The sequence below is a fragment of the Gekko japonicus genome, unplaced genomic scaffold, assembly GCF_001447785.1.
Source record: "Gekko japonicus isolate JY-2015 unplaced genomic scaffold, Gekko_japonicus_V1.1 scaffold878, whole genome shotgun sequence".
NCBI lineage: Eukaryota > Metazoa > Chordata > Lepidosauria > Squamata > Gekkonidae > Gekko > Gekko japonicus.
The window spans coordinates 87,373-107,157 of NW_015160237.1; the positions used below are offsets into that span (position 1 = coordinate 87,373).

Here is a 19,785-nt window from a genome sequence, read left to right on the forward strand (position 1 = left end):
TGGCGGGGGGGGGGGGGTCGGGCAGACGGCTGACTCCCACACATCCCTGCGGCACAGGCGAGGGAAACAGGGCAGGCAGCTGCCTCTTGGCAGGGAAGGGGGAAGCCGGCTCCACGCTTGTGAGCTAAGAGGAGGGCGTGGATGGACCCACGTGTGCAGGAAGACAGGAGGCCGGGGGCGGGGGGCTGGGAAAGTTTGCAGGCATCTCCGCAGCAGCGTTGGAAACCTTGGAAACTGGCAGTTGGTTGGTTGGTTGGTTTCCCTGTGGTTGGCTCCCCCCCCCCCCCGGCAGAGCTCTCCTGGTTGCCCCCCACTCACACGCGGTTTCTCCTTTGCGTCCAGCGAGAAGCTGCTGTCCCCGGGGAGGCCTTTGCCAGCCGTTTCAGAGGGTGCCCCCCCCACCTGGATGTCACCTCGGCCCGGCTGAGCAGGCAGGGCACGGGAGGGAGGGAAGGGACTCCGCCTCAGAGTCGCGTTCCGTTCCGTTCTGCAGCAGTGTCTCTGGGAGCGCAGCAGCCCCAGCCTTGCTGCGAGGCCCCGTCCAGCTCTTTCTTTCTTTCTTTCTTTCTCTCTTTCTTTCTTTCTCTCTTTCTTTCTTTCTCTCTTTCTTTCTTTCTCTCTTTCTTTCTTTCTCTCTTTCTTTCTTTCTCTCTTTCTTTCTTTCTCTCTTTCTTTCTTTCTCTCTTTCTTTCTTTCTCTCTTTCTTTCTTTCTCTCTTTCTTTCTTTCTCTCTTTCTTTCTTTCTCTCTTTCTTTCTTTCTCTCTTTCTTTCTTTCTCTCTTTCTTTCTTTCTCTCTTTCTTTCTTTCTCTCTTTCTTTCTTTCTCTCTTTCTTTCTTTCTCTCTTTCTTTCTTTCTCTCTTTCTTTCTTTCTCTCTTTCTTTCTTTCTCTCTTTCTTTCTTTCTCTCTTTCTTTCTTTCTCTCTTTCTTTCTTTCTCTCTTTCTTTCTTTCTCTCTTTCTTTCTTTCTCTCTTTCTTTCTTTCTCTCTTTCTTTCTTTCTCTCTTTCTTTCTTTCTCTCTTTCTTTCTTTCTCTCTTTCTTTCTTTCTCTCTTTCTTTCTTTCTCTCTTTCTTTCTTTCTCTCTTTCTTTCTTTCTCTCTTTCTTTCTTTCTCTCTTTCTTTCTTTCTCTCTTTCTTTCTTTCTCTCTTTCTTTCTTTCTCTCTTTCTTTCTTTCTCTCTTTCTTTCTTTCTCTCTTTCTTTCTTTCTCTCTTTCTTTCTTTCTCTCTTTCTTTCTTTCTCTCTTTCTTTCTTTCTCTCTTTCTTTCTTTCTCTCTTTCTTTCTTTCTCTCTTTCTTTCTTTCTCTCTTTCTTTCTTTCTCTCTTTCTTTCTTTCTCTCTTTCTTTCTTTCTCTCTTTCTTTCTTTCTCTCTTTCTTTCTTTCTCTCTTTCTTTCTTTCTCTCTTTCTTTCTTTCTCTCTTTCTTTCTTTCTCTCTTTCTTTCTTTCTCTCTTTCTTTCTTTCTCTCTTTCTTTCTTTCTCTCTTTCTTTCTTTCTCTCTTTCTTTCTTTCTCTCTTTCTTTCTTTCTCTCTTTCTTTCTTTCTCTCTTTCTTTCTTTCTCTCTTTCTTTCTTTCTCTCTTTCTTTCTTTCTCTCTTTCTTTCTTTCTCTCTTTCTTTCTTTCTGTTTTATTTAAGTTTTTTCACAAATATACAATCATTGCATTGGTATTTTAGACATATCTCCTGTCGTCGGAGCACTCAAGTGACCCCGGCTCTGCCCGGAAGCCTCAGAGATGAAGCGGCGGGGAGGGACCGCTGGGGTCTCGAGCGGCCTTCTCCTCCCCACCCTCCCCGGTGCCTGCCGGGGCTTCTCTTTGCTCCCCTGCATGGCCTGTGCTGCTTTCCCGAGGAGCAGCCGCCGCCGCCACAGCCGCCTCTGTGCTTTCAGCCGCGCACCCCTCAAAGCAGTGCCAAAGGCAGCCAGGCAGAGGTCGGTTTAGTGGCCCCACAAGGGAGGGAGGCTTGAATAGCAAACGACAGTTCCGCTCTCTAAAGAGAGGGCAGAGGCACCGAGGGCTCCGTTCCTTTTTCTAATGAGGTGGGATGCACGCCCTCTGGGCCGGCTCAGCCTGGAAGAAAGGGGGCGGAGGCAGGGGGACGTTTCCTCCCCTCCCACAGCACCAGGAGTCCCCTTCTCCCTCCCCCTGGGAAGGGTGGTCAGGTGGGGACTGGAGACAGGCGGGCGAGTGCTTGAGGAGTGGAACTCACGGCCGACCACCAGGTGGTGCTTAAGGAGGCATGGGGGCGCTCACGGAAGGCAGGTCTGCCGCTGGCGGTGCAGGGGGAGAGCTGAGCGGGACCGCCGGGTGGAGAGGCAGAAGGCCTGAGCTGCCGGGGGGCGGGGGAGCCCTGCTTGAGGGCTGCCGCGGGGCATCTGCTGGGGCCACTCCTGGAAACCGGATTCTGGACTAGACCCGGCAGGGCTACCCTCAGGCCGCTCCCAGGCAAAGGGCTTGTTCTAAGGCCTGACCCCCTTGGCTCCAGGGCAGTGTCGTGGTTAAGTGCGCAGACTCTAATCTGGGAGAACCGGGTTTGATTCCCCACTCCTCCTTCACTTGCACCTGGCTGGAGGACCTTGGGCAAGCCGTAGTTCTGATAAGAGCTGTTCTTGAAAAAGAGCCGTTTCTGTCAAGAGCTCTCTCAGCCCCACTTACCTCACAGGGTGTCTGTTGTGGGGAGGGGAAGGGAAAGGAGTTTGTAAGCCCCTCTGAGACACTTTTGGGTAGTGAAGGGTGGGGTATAAATCCAGTCTCTTCTTCTTCTAAATTGGTTTTACCTTTATTGAAAGGACACTACCTTTGATTTTTTTTTGCAGAAAAGTAGGTTATTTATTTACTTGCTTCATTCATTTGTCGTGCACCTTTCTCACCGGTATCGCCTGATCTCTTCACTTCTCGGAAGCGAAGCAGGGTCGGTATTTAGGTGGGGGGCCACCAAGGAAGGCTGTGAAGGCTCTGACCCACTACAGTTTGGTGTTGTGGTTAAGTGGGCGGACTCTGATCTGGGAGAACCGGGTTTGATTTCCCACTCCTCCTCCACTTGCACCTGCTGATGTGACCTTGGCCAAGCCATAGGGGCTCTCCTGCCTGGCTCCAGTGGCGGCGGCCGTGGTGTGTGTCGCACCCAGTTTTCTGAGTCGACGCAGGGCACGGGGTGGGGAGGGGGGCCTTCCCTGGGATGGCTCCCAGGCCCCTCGGAGGCTGGCTCGCGGGTGCCGTCAGCTCCTTGTCCCTCCGCGAGGGAAGGCCTGGGCTGGCGGGCCCCCTCCCCCCCCACCCTGCGCCACCCAGCCTGGAGTATCGGCACACAGACCTGCGGCACAAAACCTTTGTGAGCTGATCCACTGCTGCCCTCCCTTTGGAAATGCGGGATGGGTCCGACTTCAGCCTCCAGCCTCCAAAACCGCCTGACCAGACTCAGCCTTCGGAGCAGCGGAGGAGGCTCTCTCTCTTCCTTTGCTTAGAGACCTTGAAATGCAGGGGGGGGGGCTCCTCTGCCTGCCTGCCTGCCTGCCTGGGGGCGGGAGAGAGGAAACGGAGCTGTTCTCTGGGGAGGGACCCGGAGGGCCTCCAGCCCCGCCTCATTGCACAGCCAGTCGAGCTACTGCTGATCCTGGCAGGCTGTGGTGGCAGCAGCGGCAGGGGACACGGGGGGGGGGACTCAGAAGTACAGCTAAACCCCTTGGCTGAGCTTGCTGGAGATGTGGAAGCCCAGGTGGGACAGGTCGGAAAGCGGGACTGTTGGGTAAACTGGGAAGGGGAGTGGCTGGTGCTCCAGAAAGCAGCTCTAAGTCCAGGCGAGAGCTGCTGGGGAATTTTTCCGTGCATTTAGAAGAAGAAGAAGAGGAGGAGGAGGAGGAGGAGAAGATTGGATTTCTACCCCACCCTTCACTACCCGAAGGAGTCTCAGAGTGGCTTACAAACTCCTTTCCCTTCCCCTCCCCACAACAGACACCCTGTGAGGTGGGTGGGGCTGAGAGAGCTCTGACAGAAACGGCTCTCTTTCAAGAACAGCTCTTATCAGAAGTACGGCTTGCCCAAGGTCATCCAGCAGGTGCAAGCGGAGGAGTGGGGAATCAAACCCGGTTCTCCCAGATCAGAGTCCGCACACTTAACCACTACACCAGACTGGCTCTCACACACCCTTGCTCCTTTTATTTATTTATTTACTAGGAAAAGGGCTCGTTGTGGAAATAAATACAACGGCCTCTAGAAAGAGGCTCTGGGCGGGTGCCCCGGCCTTGGACACTCAGTGTCGGGGGTCATTTCGTAGAAAAAGAGCTAGGGGAACTCATTAGCATAACTCATTAGCATATACCACACCCCCTGACATCAGGGGCCCGGTGGTGGACCTGCAAGGCCAACGGGAGTGCGAGGAAGCCCCGCCAAGGCCCTCCCTGGCCCCAGGCAGGCAGGTGTGGGGAGAGGCGGGGAGGAAGCAACTTACCCTCCCTCTTCTCCTGCCTCCTCCTGGCTGAATGAAGGCTGGAAGCGGGGCGGCCGGAAGCAGGGGGCGGGGCTTCGTCATGTGCCCCGCCCCCTGCACCTCACCCGGGGGAACTGTGTTCCCCCGCGTTCCCCCCCGAAATGACCTCTGCTCAGTGTTAATTTGCTGTGGTGACCTCAGCAGGGTATGACACTGAGTCCACCATTTTCTCCAGAGGAACTGATCTCTGCTACCTAAAGAACAGTTGTAATTTTGAGTGATCTCCAGTCCTCACCTGGAGATTGGCAACGATGTTTCCCCAGAAGGGAATGGTTGGTTTGGAGGATGGAGTCTATGGCTTTGTACCTGCCTCTCCCGTGCTCTGAAGCCCTGACTGCTACGTCACATTGGCTGTCATACGGGGGCTGCCTCAGCACGATATAAGGATACAGAGCCCACCATTTTCTCCAGGGGAACTGATCTCTGCTGTCTGGAAAGCAGTTGTAATTCTGAGTGATCTCCAGCCCTCACCTGGAGATTGGACACATTTTACCTCAGAACAGCAAACTGTTTAGAATGTTAGAGGCAAAAGCCAATCAAGTTGCATATGCAAACGACCTCTGTGTTCCGAGGCAAAGGCCTATGAGGCTGCATATGCAAATACCCTCTGTGTTCTGACTGGGTATGGGGGGAAGAGGAACAGCAAACTGTTTAGAATGTTGGAGGCGAGAGTCAAGCAATGCAGCCAGTGGATAGGGACAGATTCTGAGTGACACACCAGGGCGCCAACCAATTCCGGAGCGTGTGGAATGTTCTAGAGAAGTGCCACCACCATTCGACTTTTATATAGAAGGGAGATTTACAGGGTTTTCAAAGGGTAAGTTTTCAAGAGTTGTTGTGTACTGAACCTAACCCAGACAGACCTAGCTTGGGGTCACAGAACAATGGACTGCTAGGATCCTGGGATGGACCTATCACCCAGGAGTGCCTGTGTAAATAGCCGCTCTCAAATTGTGGTGGGCTCCACACATGGAATGGGCTGCACCTGGGACTTAACCTTTTGCTCAGGGTCTCTGAGGGAAGCCTTTCTTCTTCTTCTCCTCCTCCTCCTCCTCCTTCTTTCCGGGATGGAGACCCAGCCTTAACCATGGTCTGGCCGCTGTCTATTCAAGGCAGAGAGGAACGTTTCCCGGCACCCCACAGGGGAGAGGGGCTCAGTTAAAACGTTCCACCCATGGAGGCTGATGGATCCGACTGGATGCCAGAATGCTCTGGGGGATTTAGGATTCCAAACTCCTGTCTGCGGAGGCTCCAGGGGGAGCTTGAAACTCAGAGCTCCTTGAAGTTATCAGCCGGGTTGCCCCCCCCCCTCAACCTTTCCCATCCTTGGGGTGGAGCCTCCCCCCCCCCTTTACCACGGGACCGGGTGACCTGAAGAGAGCCGGGAGGTGTCTAGAATGACACTGCTAGAGACGTGTACTGGTTCTGACAGATCGTGGTCTGGAGCCCCTTGGGACACCCGTGAAGTGACGGTGACAGTGGAAAAGAAATGGGGCTTCTCTGCTGTCGCTGCGTCAGCTAGTTCACGGCCGTACCAGTTGTTTAAGGTGGCTCAGCCTTTATTGTCTCAGAAACAGATAGTTGGTTGTGATACTTTTGCCAGGTTCTTTGCTGATAAAATATCGTGAATTCTCTTTCATCTGGATGCCAATTGTAGCAGAGACCCACCAGCAGAAGTGCCTAATACATCCCCTGGTCTGTTTATGCCAGTTTGCCAGTTAAATCACTCTCCACACACTCTCTCTTGGATTAAAGTTCTATTGGAAGATATGAGATGTTCAGGGATTGAACTCTTTGTCAGAACTGGAGAGCCAGGGCGGGAAAGGTGCATATAGTTACAATCGCACATTCCGGCGTTACTACATAGGTCATGAAAGATATACGGTCCACCACTAGCTAATCAAAGACTCTTCTCCAAGGACACCTTCCCCTGTGAAAGAAGTCTCTGGGGCGGCATAGAAGATTTACTGAAGCTAGCCTCCGTACTCCTACGGACACTCACTCCCCCCCCCCAGGAATGCGATGGCCGGGGAGGGGAAGCGATAAGGGCTTCAGAACACACAATATGGGGGGGGGGAAAGGTTACACCAATAGTCAGGGAGAAAATACAACAGGCACAGTAATTAAGGCAGTAATACAGTTGGTGCAGTTGGTCAAACAACCCGAGCCTGACAGTTTATGTGCTATTTGGGCCCGGTTTCCATGATGGATGTTGACAGGACCCTGGGACCTGTGAAGGCGTGTGCCCTGGCCCCCCTGGCCCCGTGTTGGCTGCATCAATCGACGCAAGGACCACTTTAGCAAGTCCACCGTGTCTTCCTGAATCAGTCACTCGCTTGGGATCCTTTTCAGCCTGGCCTCAGGCAGTGCTGTGGGACAAAGGCAGCCCCGGTCGCTTTAGCCGATGAGGTCTGTCTGAACGGAGACAAAGGCCATGCCCTCTTGGTCCCTCCAACAGGGTCCTCCTGCAGCCTTTAGTACGGTGGACCCGGCTGTCTTGGTGAGGCATTTGAAGACAGAAGGAGGTATCAGTGGGTGTCCACTGGACTGGCTGGAACCATTCCTTGTGGCCTGGACTTGGAAGAGTTACTGCTGAAGACCAGTTACAATCATAGAATCATAAGAGTTGTGAGGGACCTCCGAGTTGTTATCCATGTGGGATCTATCTTATCCCTCCCCCCCATGCTTTTCAGTCTCTGTGAAAAGCCCTTAGGACAGATAATTGTTTTAGGGTTTACCTGTCATCAATATGCTGATAATGTGCTCCGTATCTCTTGATCCAAATGCGGTAGAGGTCCTGAATCACTGCCTGAATGCTGTGATTAAATGGCTAAGAGTGAACAAATTGAAAGTAAACCCTGGTAAGACAGAGGCCATGCTGGCTGGGACTCTCTTAAGAGCCGAAGGGATATCTCTGAACTCTGCATTACTACTAATAAGAACATAGGAGAACCTAAGAGATGCCAATGTTGGATCAGGCCAAAGGCCCATCCAGTCCAACACTCTCTGTCACACAGTGGCCAGAAATACCAGGGGCCATCAGGAGGTCCACCAGTGGGGCAGGAGGACACTAGAAGCCCTCCCACTGTTGCCCCCCCCCAGGCACCAAGAATACAGAGCATCCCTTGCCCCAGACATAAGAACATAAGAGAAGCCGATGTTGGGTCAGGCCAAAGGCCCAACCAGTCCAACACTCTCTCTGTCACAGGGTGGCCAGAAATACCAGGGGCCCTCAGGAGGTCCACCAGGGGGGCGAGGACACTAGAAGTCCTCCCAACGTTGCCCCCCCCCAAGCACCAAGAATATAGAGCATCCCTTGCCCCAGACATAAGAACATAAGAGAAGCCGATGTTGGATCAGGCAAATGGCCCATCCAGTCCAACACTCTGGGTCACACAGTGACCAAAAATCCCAGGTGCCCTCAGGAGGTCCACCAGTGGGGCCGGGACACTAGAAGCCCCTCCCACTGTTGGCCCCCCCCAAGCACCAAAAATACAGAGCATCCCTTGCCCCAGACCAAGAGTTCCTATCTGTACCTTGTGGCTAATGGCCAGGGATGGACCTCTGCTCCATGTGTTGATCCAGTCCCCTCTTGAAGCCGTCCATGCTTGTGGTCGCCACCACCTCCTGCGGCAGTGAATTCCATGTGTGAATCACTCTGTGGGTGAAGAAGCAAGTTAATGCAGCTGCAAAAAACTGTTTCCTTCCAACTCAGTCTAGCCCAGAAGATGGCTCCCTACACTGGCATGGCCTTTCTGGCCACTGGGGTCCACGCCGCAGTAACATCGAGACTAGACTGCTGTAACGCACTCTTACGTGGGGCTGCCCTCTAAGTCAGGTGGTGCAGGAGGCCACAGCTCAGTTCCCCCGGGACTAGGTGGGACACGCCTGTTAACTCCGATTCTGCAGGCTCTTCGTTGGCTGCCCGTCAGTTCCTGGGCTCAGTTCAAGGTGTGGCCCCCCCTCTCACACGCCAGGCCTCGGCCCCTCATACCTGCAGGAGTGCCTCTCTTCCCGTATTGCGCCACAACACAGCTTGGCTCCCCTGGGCAGCGCCTCCCGCAGGTGTGCGGGATCAACGACTCTCTGTACGCGCACGCTGTCATCTCTTGTGGGCCCCCACCTCATGGCATGCCCTGCCTGGTGAGGTCAGGATGGGCATTTTGGGCAAAGGGGGTGCAGAATGCAGTGATGTGGAAAGGCTTTTTTAACACAGGTAGTAGGGCTGTATTGAAACAAAATGGTCCAGAAAGATGCTTTGGTCAAAGGCTAGGGACGGGGGACTGTACTGAGAGCCAGTTTGGTGTCGCGGTTAAGTGCGCGGACTTTAGTCTGGGAGAACCAGGTTTGACTCCCCCACTCCTCCAAGCCGTAGTTCTGACAAGAGCTGTCCTTGAAAAAGGGCCGTTTCTGTCAAGAGCTCTCTCAGCCCCACCCACCTCACAGGGTGTCTGTCTGTTGTGGGGAGGGGAAGGGAAAGGACTTTGTGAGCCGTTCTGAGACTCCTTCGGGTAGTGAAGGGCTGGGGGTATAAATCCAATCTCTTCTTCCTCCTCTTCCTCCTCTTCCTCTTCTTCCTCTTCCTCCTCTTCTTCCTCTTCCTCTTCTTCTTGTGTGTGGGATGCTTTTGACAGCTGAGCGCTTGCAGGGACAAAGACCTGCCTGTCCCTTCCTGTGCTGTGTGAGGATGTGTGGCTCGCTGCCACGGAGACCGCCGAGGGCCTTGCCGCTTTCTGCTTGCTGGGCCTGCGGCCTGCCTCCCCTTCCCGTGTGGTTGGTGCTGCCGGTGCCTGAAGCCACGAGGAGTCGGGCGGGGGTTGTGGGCTTCTGGCAGGAAGGATGATGGGGGTGAGGCCCCCCCCCCCCCGGTGGTCCACGGAAGACGGGGCTTCTTGCAGAGGGAGGTGGCTAAACGGTGGGGGAGAACGGGAGGCCCGGCCGGGCGGCACGAATGCGGGGGGGGGGGCGCCGAGAGGGGAGAGCCGCTTGCGTAGAATGGAGGGAGCAAAAGACGTGGCGAGAAAGAGGGTGGGGCCCTCGAGGCCGATGCCCCACGTGGCACGAGAACTGGGGGGTGGGCTTGGTCCCTCCGCAGTCTTCACCGGAGCCCTTCCCGCTTGTGCCCTGTGCCCAGTGGGGGCCTTGGCCGTCTTCTTGGAGGGTGCTGTGTTTTCTTCGGGAAGCTGCCTGGGGGCTTCTGCCTCGCTGTGCAGTGGCCGCTTGGGAGGGGAGTGCGAAGGGCAGCCAGTCGCTGGCAGCCACGCTCCCTTGGTGTGCCCGGCTGGTCCAGTGGTGGAGGGGGGCGGCAGAGCTGCACTGGACCCAAGGTGGTCCCTGCTTACTTGGCCTCCCGCGTGCCAGGCGTGGGTCTCCGCTTTTCTTACCGCGGGGGTCCCTTGATGTGGCAGACCCCTTGCTGCCAAGGCAACAGAGCCCTGCTCCTGGGGTGGGGGTGCTGCCCTCAGCTCTCCGTGGGCCCGCGGTTCCGTCCTTGGACACGGGCGCCGTGTGCTCCCCAGATGACCGTGCGGCACAAGCCCAGTGCCGGGGGGCGGAGGCAGCTGGTGCAGGGGAGATGGCGTGGGGGGCTCAGTGGGCTGCCGAGGTGTGTGTGTGAGGTTGCCGCCTGCCCCACACAGGGGAAGGCTGCTTATTCCTGGCTGCCTGGCATTTGGAGCCCTCGCAGCGCGTCTGCAGCTGCCTCTCTCTCCCTTTCCTCCTGGCAGCTGATTTCCTCTGTTGCCGGTTCTCTGATGTTCCTCTCCCCCATCCCTGCCTGGCCTATTTTTGGCGCTCAGCAGTAATAGCTCCAGTTGGCCCCTCCCTTCCCAAGGCAAGAGCTGAGGAAGAGTGTTGTCGGAAGGGCCAGGAAGCCAAAGAGGGCCCCCCCCCAGGGTGGCCGTGGCCGGCTGGGGGTGATGCCCTGCCCGAGTCCTCGCAGGCAGATCTCCCGTGAGAGAGAAGGGTGGGGTTTGCTTCAAGTAGCCCTGAATTCCACGGCTGTCAGGTCAGCGCAGGCAGGGTGCCGGGGGGGGGGGCTGCAGCTGGGCTCCCACGCTCTGCCTGAGCCCCCCGCAAAGTGGGGGGGCACTTTGTGGGGCAGCGCTGAGCCCATGATGGGTCCTGTATCCTCTTGGCTTGGGCTTCCTCCGTGCCTCCAGCGTGAAGGAGGTTGGACTTGAGCCAGTGTGGTGTCGTGGTTAAGTGCGCAGAGGAGTCTACTCTGGGAGGACCGGGCTTGATTCCCCACTCCTCCACTCGCAGCTGCTGGATGACCTTGGGCGAGCTGTAGTTCTGTCAAGAGCTGTCCTTGGAAAAGAACAGTTTGTGTCAAGAGCTCTCTCAGCCCCACCCGCCTCCCAGGGTGTCTGTCTGTTGTGGGGGAGGGGAAGGGAAAGGAGTTTGTAAGCCGCTCTGAGACTCCTCTGGGTAGTGAAGGGCCAGGGGTATAAATCCAGTCTCCTCCTCCTCCTCCTCCATCGTTTCCAGGCCAGCTGGGCCCCCACGGGTCAGCAGTGGTGCGACACCTTGCCTGCCAGGTAGAGGTCTGCCAGGTGATCAGAGGAACAGAGGACGTGTGTGCGTAAGCGAGCTTGTCTGTGGGCGCATGCGTGCAGGGAACAGCGGAGGTGGCGACGGAATGGTAGTTGGGCTCCGTCTGGCCCACGTGATGAGGGACCATGGAGAGAAGTCCCCGTAAAACTTCTGCCCCCCACCCCCACTCCGGGCTCAGGCAGTCAGCGCCCAAGGAAGCAAGGGAGGTCCAGTCCTAACCAGAAGCCCTGCTCGGGGGGGGGGAGTCATCTTGGTTGAGGGGAACCCATTTTCCCCGGGAGGGACCCCTCACTGCTCCCTGACCCCCCCTCCCCTACAGCAGGCTTCCGAGCTTCCCCCTGCGGGGTACCTCCTGAATCCCCCCCCCCCCCCCCATCCCCCCCAAGACCGGTGCTGCTGCTTGGGGAACGTTGGCTACAGCGAAGTCTGCCGGTAGGGGACGGAGGCTCTTGCTTCTTGCTCACGACCAATGCAAGCTCTAGTCTACCGTCATCACCCCCCCCCCACACGATACAGAACCGTGGCTGAAGGCTAACAAAGCAACGGAAACAGGGGAGATGGCTAAGCTCACAGGGAACCTGCTCCTCCTCAGTATCCGGACACACACACCCACACACACACACACCCCCGTTGGCAGTGTACAGAGGATGGGGCGGGCCTTGGCATGGTCACTCTCCCTCCCCCCCCCCCCCCCCCCCCAGACATCCATGTGTATAAAAAGGTGTCAGCCAATCTGGATCTTGGGCCCTGGCAGCCCTAACCCATGGAGAGAGGCTGGGGTCAGGTCTCCCGGTTTAGACCCTCTCCACGACACACGTAAGCCGTGGTAGTTGATTGAGAGAGGGCTTATAGTTGGAAACTTGCTCCGTGTCAGAGCTGAGAAAGCCCACGAAAAATCCCCAGTTGTAGGTGAGGCGATTGACACCCCACATCTCATGCTCACGGTCCTCATCCAGCCCCTAGGTCACTATGGCAACCCTGACAGATAGAGGGTGCCTTATCTCCATCCTAGCATGGCGGGAAGAGTCTCCGAGGTCAGCTCCCAGGGGAACGGGGGTTGGGGCACAGCTTAAAGAGATGGTTATGGCTGCTACAAGCATTCACTCTCCCACACCCCCATGCGCTCCCCTCGGGAATCCCCCCCCCCTATATCATGGCAAGCAGTGAAGTGGATGATCAAGAAGCAAAACTGAAGAGCTTGACAGTCAAAGGGATCCCATGTTTCCATGCCTGGCTGCGGACACCATGCCTATCCAGGCAAGCAGAGAGTTCCCAACCCGGCATCACAGACCCTGGTCATGCTCCATAAATACCAGCTCCTCCTGCTCTCGCCCGTGGCCGTCCCCACCTTGAGTACAGAGGTCACGGTGGACTTTGAAACCCCACAGCAAGCCATCCTGCAGGTCGGAACCGTGAGCACAGCAGCACAACAGGTTGGTCTGGGGCTGCCCTCAGAGCCCTCGATGCGGCCGCGTTGCTACAGACGGACACGGCTGGGCTACGGGAGGCTTCCTGGGGCCCCACAGCATTGGGCCACATGGCGTGTTGAAGGAAGGGTGGTGGTAATGCCAGGGGAAAGGGGGCCTTTGGCGTTTTGGTGCCAGTCTGTGAGATAAAATTCGAGTCCAGTCAGGCACCTTCAAGACCAACAAAGTTTTAGTCAAGGCATGAGCTTTCGTGGGCACGCACACTTCTTTAGATACATTGAAGTGGAAGTTACCAGTCCATACATACAGGTAGAGAGTGAGCAGCAAATTAGTATACAATGTAATGAAGGTGTTTTAACAGATGCAAAGACCAAACAGGTATAACAAGCTAAGTTTATATGGTCACCATTTGTTTGGATTTAATTCTGGGTGAAAACATAGTGAAACAAATAAATACAGCAAAAATTGGAGATTGATGTGTAAATGTTTCCTTCTTAATTGTGGAATGCTGGGAGTAATTAACTGAGACCTTGTTGTTATGCTCTGTTACTTCTGTTAGATGTTCAAGTACTCGTGCAGGGTCTGATGCTTGGGGACAGAGTATAAAATCCAAGTAAATACTAGCTGCATGCAAATCACTGCTCACCCCTCGTTCTTTGCAGTCTAAGCAAGGAACATTTGCAACAGCCCGGCTGCATTTGTAGAGATGTAAAATTTCTGGAAATTTTGAAGCTCGGAAAAAAACCCATTTCCCCCCCCATTTTTTTTCGGGAAAAAATGGAAATTTTCGGAAAAATTGAAAAAATGCTACATTTGCATTTCTTTTGTCTTTTCTAGATTGAAAGTCATTCTGTTACTTTAGGAACATAAAATATGACTATGGACATTTTTACTTGGCATGAAATTATCACAACTAGCATATTAAAAATATAGTATATCCAAACAATTATTACAAACTGAATACCCACCCACATGCAAAAACAAAACTGAAACCTTTTTATTTTTTTCTGATAATCGCACCTCCTAAAGGAAGAAATGCATCTTGTTCTTGCATTGGAGAGTTCAGTTTGTAACCTAGGACTTGGCTTGTCCTCAGTGCACAGAAATTATATCATAATCAATTTTTTTCTTTTCTTTTTTCATTTTTTCCAATTTTTCAGAAAAAAACAAAAAAGGCTTCAAGGAAAAAATGGGAAAAAAACGTTTTTTTCCTGAATTTTTCCGGTTTTTTTCCGGGCCTTCACATCTCTATGCATTTGACACTAGTGGTGAGTCTTCTGGAACAGATCGTGGAGGATCAGAGTTTTAAACCTATCCTCTCCCTTCACGTTGGTCCCTGGGAGGCTGGGAAAACCCCATGGCCGTCTCAAGTCCATGCTTGGCATTAGGGGTGTGTATTCAGCTGCATCCGAGCAAAAAACAACCACCACCAGGAAATACCTCATCGGCATTTATCAGCTATTCTTTCAGCTGGATATAAAGGTGTGTGTGTGTGTGTGTGGCTATTGAGCATGGCCAATCCTGGATAATCCTGAAAAAAAATGTTATTATCAGGGAAAACAGGATAGCAGCAGTTAAATGGAGTTTAAAGGGAGCACACTCCCTTTAAACACTGTTCCGGGTGAAGCTGTAGCTTCACGAATGTATTTAAAGGGACCACGGCACCTTTAAATGCCTATGGGGACTGTTATAGTCAGTGATCCCCATAGGCTATAATGGGGAATCTATCCAAGAGTTTGGGGACTGTTTTTTTGTTTTTTGTTTTGTTTTAGGTAGAGGCACCACATTTTCAATGTAGCTTCTGGTGCCCCTACTCAGAAGACCCCCCCCCAAGTTTCAGTAAAACCTGGTCCGTGGGTTCCAGTTCTGTGGGCCCTCAAATAAGGTGCCCCCATCCCCCATTATTTCCCGTTGAGGGGAAAAACAGCAAAAAAGCAGGGACCGAGATGTCAAACCAGAGAAGGTGGGGGCAGTTTTGCTGAGCCAGTGCCACTGTGGCAATGATAGCTCAACAAATCCAAGTTGGGGGGTGGGGGTTGCAAGCCTAGCACTGCCAGAGCATGTACAGTGTGCCGAGCAGAACCCATGCCACTGTGGCAATACCAGCTCAACAAATTCCAAGCCCAGCATAGCCAGTGCATGTACAGAGTGTTGAGCAGTACCAGTACTCAGCAAAACCCGATGCCTTCCCTTAAATGCTTTCTTTTTCCCCCCTCCGTTGAAAACAGTGGAGGATGGGTGCACTTTTTTGGGTGCTCTGTACACGTACTGATTCTGCTGGGCACTCTGTACATGTGCTGTGTGTGTTGGGCTTGCAGTCCTCCCCTTGCTTGGATTTTTTGAGCTGGCATTGCCACAGTGGCACTGGTTCTGCAAGGCTTGGGAAACATCCCCTCCACCTTCAGTTTCTACTGAAAAGACTCTCTGGTTTGACTTCGGTCCTTTTTTTTTTTTTGCTGTTTTTTCTCCTCCATTGGAAACAATGTAGGATGGGGACACCTTCTTTAGGGCCCCTAGACTTGGACTCCCTGGTACAATATTTTTGTAACTGGGGGGGGGGAGGGCCTTTTGAGGAGAGTCACCAGAAGCTATGCTGAAATTTTGGTGCCTCTATTTCAAAAAAGAGCCCCTCAGAGCAATGCTCCCTCTAAGCTGTGGAGTCTTGTGAGCAGAAATTCTACTTTGTGAGCCACTGGCATTAAAGCTGTGAGCGAGCGATTTGGCCGCTGCATAAATTAGATTGCTCTGGAGCCATCCTTACTGAGCGAAGACAAAAATCTGTGAGCTGGAGGCTAAAAAACTGTGAGCTAGCTCACACTAACTCAGCTTAGAGGGAACACTGCCTTGGAGCCCTGGATACTCCCATATAGATTCCCTACCTGGTCCCCGAGGCTATAATGGAGCAACTCCCCCCCCCCCCGCGTTTTACACACCAAAACACCAGAATCCAGATACCATACTGGTATAGGAATTAGGTGGGTTTTTTTTTTGGGAGGGGGGGTCCGGAATTTTGGGGGGTCCAGTATAACCAAATCTGAAAAATCCTGATTTTTTTTTTTGGGGGGGGAGGATGCATATCCCTACTCTGCAATGCTGCCCCTCCCGCTTGCTCCCCAGTGGCATGAGAAACAAACCAGGTAGCCCCAGCTACCGCCAATAACTCGGAACATCTCTGCTAAATGGAGCCAATCGAGTTCTCTGTGTCACGAATTCCCAGTCCTGGGAATTCCTGGGATGGTCTGGCAGAGCACAAAAATTACAAAACCCTGGGTTGTGCGTCCACACGCGTCCCAGTCTGGTAGTCTGCCACCAGCCCCCTGAACGACGCACGTGGTCAGAAGCCAAGGGGCAAGCTTCTAACCTTAATGGGGATTAATTAAGAAAGTCAACCCCGCAAGGCTACTTGCAGAATGAGTTTCCACTATAATTAACTTGGTAGGTTGACTCTTTAGGTCTCAGGTACTGAAATTAGATTGAAGCACTTGAAGCACAGAACACCCAAGTATAAGCAAAAGACCTTTATTAAAGAGTGCAGGAATATTCCAAAGGAACATAGCAAAGAGGAATAAAACAAGCAAGCTACATTTTAAGGTTCTAGCTACACAGTAAGACATTGTTTTAAAGTCGCCAGATATTACCCTTCTTGGTTGAAGCCAGCCGGCAGGAGTCATCCAGGCCTCTCTGTCCAGGGAGCATTCCGAGGTTAGCACTCATACCTCATGTCAGCTGTGAGCAGCTACAGCTACAAGCAGTACACACAGACCGGAGGACCTATTTGTTTTAAGGCCTCAGGTTTGAGAAAGCAGGGGGCCCTTCTGCTCAGTCAAGGATCAGACCAGTGAATTTATTTTGACATGAACGTGATACAACAACTGGCTCAGGGGGGAGCCACTTTACGACAGGATGGAGGGCTTATCTGAAATCTAGCCCATCCCTTGTGTGGTGGAAATCAGAACACCAATGAAGGGTGGGTTGGTGCCAAGTCCTGGCCTGGTAAACAAATGGTTTGTCTTTATGCCTGAATTGCTATTCAAAGGTTAAAAGGGCGATTGCCAGCTCTTCCATATCAACAATCTGTTATTTTCCATTTGGTCACTTCAAGCCACTTACAGGCCTAGAGTTTAATATAAGGCCTTCCTATGGTTAATGAAAGGGAAGAAATTGACTGAAGGTCTGATTTCTTGACACACTGTACCTTCATTGCCATTCAGAGGCTCTGCTTAGTTGTTGCTTTTCTGGCTTTATTCTTTCTTGCGAGTGCAGAGGCGATCCATCACAACCAATGCTCCCTCTAAGCTGTGGAGTCTTGCGAGCAAAATTCTACTTTGTGAGCTATTGGCATTAAAGTTGTGAGCGAGCCATTTGGCTACTGCATAAATTAGTTTATCTGGAGCCATCCTTCCTGAGCTAAGACAAAAATGTGTGAGCTGGAGGCTAAAAAACTGACCTAGCTCACATTAACTCAGCTTAGAGGGAACACTGATCACAACTGCAAAATTTCAAGCTACTGTGCTCCAGAGACAGCAAGTTTACCCTTGGCCCATCCCCTTTACCACACTTCAGATAGCAAGACTAAATAGATATGGTGTGTTTCTAGTGATCCAGCTTGGAACTTTCAAAATATAAGGAACTTAAGTCAATGAATAAAAAGAATACACATGATCTGTACTAGCATTCAGGCTGAGCATGGGCACAAAGAAAAGGTGAAACCACACAGCCCTCTCTTCTTAAACTTGGAGCTTATGCTTGGACAGGGTAGCTTTATTTGAAGTTGTAGTGGTTTAAAGTTCAACATTACCATTCACTGGGGTAAGTTCTCTCCCCATTGCCACTGGCCATGTGGACAAAACAGAGTCCCTCGGTAAAGCTTAGTCCTTTGTGGGTTGTGCTGGGGTTTGTGAGGCGGGCGGGGCTGCTGAGAGAGCTCTGACAGAAACTGGTCTTTTTCAAGGACAGCTCTCGTCAGAACTACTGCTTGCCCAAGGTCATCCAGCCAGGTGCAAGTGGAGGAGGAGTGGGGAATCAAACCCGGTTCTCCCAGATTAGAGGCCGCGCGCTTAGCCACTTAACACCAAACTGGCTCCAAGAGCGGGGCCCGCCAGCTGACACAGGCCTGTTTCACCACAGAGCTGTCCTCTCAAGAGCAGTTTCTGTCAAGAGCTCTCTCGGTCCCACCTGCCTCACAAGGGTGTCTGTTGTGGGGAGGGGAAGGAAAGGAGTTTGTCAGCCACTCTGGGACTCCGAGTGAAGGGCAAGGGGAATAAATCCAACTATTCCTCCTCCTCCTCAGTCTTCCCTGGTCTGAGCGTCCCTTTACGGTCCTCAGTGAGGTTTTGGCTTGATGCTGTGCGTGGGTTACCTGCTGCAAACGGAGGTGCAGGCTGAACTGCTGCCGGCCCTCTGCCTGGCTCTGACTGTCCCTTGGTGCTGTTTCAGCACCCACCCCCGCCCCGCCCTGCCACCCGTCCTCTGGTTTGGCCCAGCCAGCCCCGTGCAGGGTCCCCCTTGACGCCCTTCCTGCCCCCTCGCTGTCCTTCCAACAGGCTTCTCTCTCTTTCTTTGCAGCAACATCGCGGAAGCCCTGGTCAGCAAGGGCTTGGCCACCGTCATTCGCTACCGCCAGGACGACGACCAGCGTTCCTCCCACTACGACGAGCTGCTGGCGGCCGAGGCACGGTGAGGAGGCGGGGCAGAGGGGGGCACGGAGGGTGTGTGTGGGGTGTGTGGCAGGGAGGCCGGGGGGGGTGTCCGAGTTCCCAGCCGTTCCAGTGGGGGGGGGACTCTTAGGACCCAGGCAGAAGACTCTGGGCCGCTTGCCATGGGACTGGCAGCTGTTCTCGCGGTCAGGAGAACTCGTGGGCACTCCGTGAAATGGCTGAGCGGTCGGGCTAGAACGGACAAAAGTAAGGGTTCATCACCCAAAGGGTGATGAACATGTGGAATTCCCTGCCACAGGAGGTGGTCGCAGTGGCTACAAGTATGGACGGATTCAACAGGGGATTGGCTAAGCATATGGAGCAGAGGTCCATGAGTGGCCCCTATTAGCCACAAGGGATAGATAGGAACTCTCGGTCTGGGGCAAGGGATGCTCTGTCTTCTTGGTGCTGGGGGGGGGGACATCAGTGGGAGGGGCTCCTAATGTCCTCTGTCCCCACTGCTGGACCTCCTGAGGGCACCTGGTGTTTCTGGCCACTGTGTGACACAGAAGAGTGTCGGACTGGAGGGGCCACTGGCCTGATCCAGCATTTGGCTTCTCTCTTATGCTCTTATGAGAAGGGGCTGCTGCTGCTGCTGCTGCTGCTTTGAGAAGAAGCATTGCTCCTGCGGTGAGATGAGAAAGATGGAGGGCAGGCGGTGGTTTGAACCAGGCCTGGAGGTATGGGAATTGCCAGAGGGAACGTTTGTCTTGTGACCTTTCCCCCTGGCCTGCGATGGTGGGGCCTGCGGGGGGCCTGCCGCTACCAGGGCAGCTGAGAGGGCTCCTTTGCCTGGACTTCTGCAGCACGACAGCCCTGCCCCCCCTTCTTGGTGGAAGGGTGCCCAGGCTGGGGGTGGTGAAAGAAGCCAGGAAGCCGCGGAGTGACCCGCCTCAGTAGGGCCCCGTGACGGGGCCTGACCCACGGCCTTCCCTGGGCTGGGGCTGTCGCCTGCAGGTCTCCCGTTCTGCAAGGATGCAGGGGGTGGGGGGGCGTGTTGAAGGGCAGAGAGAGGGCACGGAAGGACTCCTGAGAGCCCCAGGAAGGGTGCCAGGCCGAGGCAGGCGAGCCGGTGCCCTTTCCCTGCTCTTGGCATGCGGAGGTGCGCTTTCGGATGCAGGCTCCCGTGCAGCTGCAGCCAGCACTGCCCTGCCCTTGCCTCCCAAGCGGGCCCGGCAGCGGCTGGGCCCCTTCCCCCTGGGCTCTCCTGCTCCTGGGCTGGGACGGCTGGCTCCTTTCCCCTCCCTCCCGGCCTCCCCAGGCAGGCGGGCGTGATGCTGAGGCAGCCGTCCTTCTCATCAGCTGCTTCCCTGGCCACAGACGGGTCCTGAGGCGCCACTCCACGGAGCCTGGCCACAGGTGATTTGGCAGGCCGGCCGGCCCGCAGGCTCTCTGCACAGCGTGTTCCTCTGTTCTGACTGCTGCACAAAGCCACGACAGGAGGAGCCCGGGCGCTTCCCTTGGAGTCTTTTGTGAGGCTGGACTCGGCTGGACAAAGGGCAGCCCCCAGGCCGGGCAGAAGCAGCCCTTAAAGAGCCCTGGGTGTGTGTGTGTGTGTGGGGGGGGAGAGCAGATGAAAGGCTGGCCGGGCTTTGGGGGGACTCTGAGGGCAGCCAGAAC

At 54.1% G+C, this 19,785-nt stretch overlaps 1 protein-coding gene across 1 annotated transcript in view; it reads left to right on the forward strand.

The window, feature by feature from the left end:
• The window catches only part of SND1 (staphylococcal nuclease and tudor domain containing 1), a 192,397-nt gene that overhangs the window by 47,469 nt on the left and 125,143 nt on the right, over positions 1 to 19,785 (forward strand). The window contains exon 4 of the mRNA XM_015412978.1: positions 18,035 to 18,145. Coding sequence (XP_015268464.1) covers positions 18,035 to 18,145 — 111 coding nt within the window. The remainder of the gene's footprint in view (positions 1 to 18,034; positions 18,146 to 19,785) is intronic.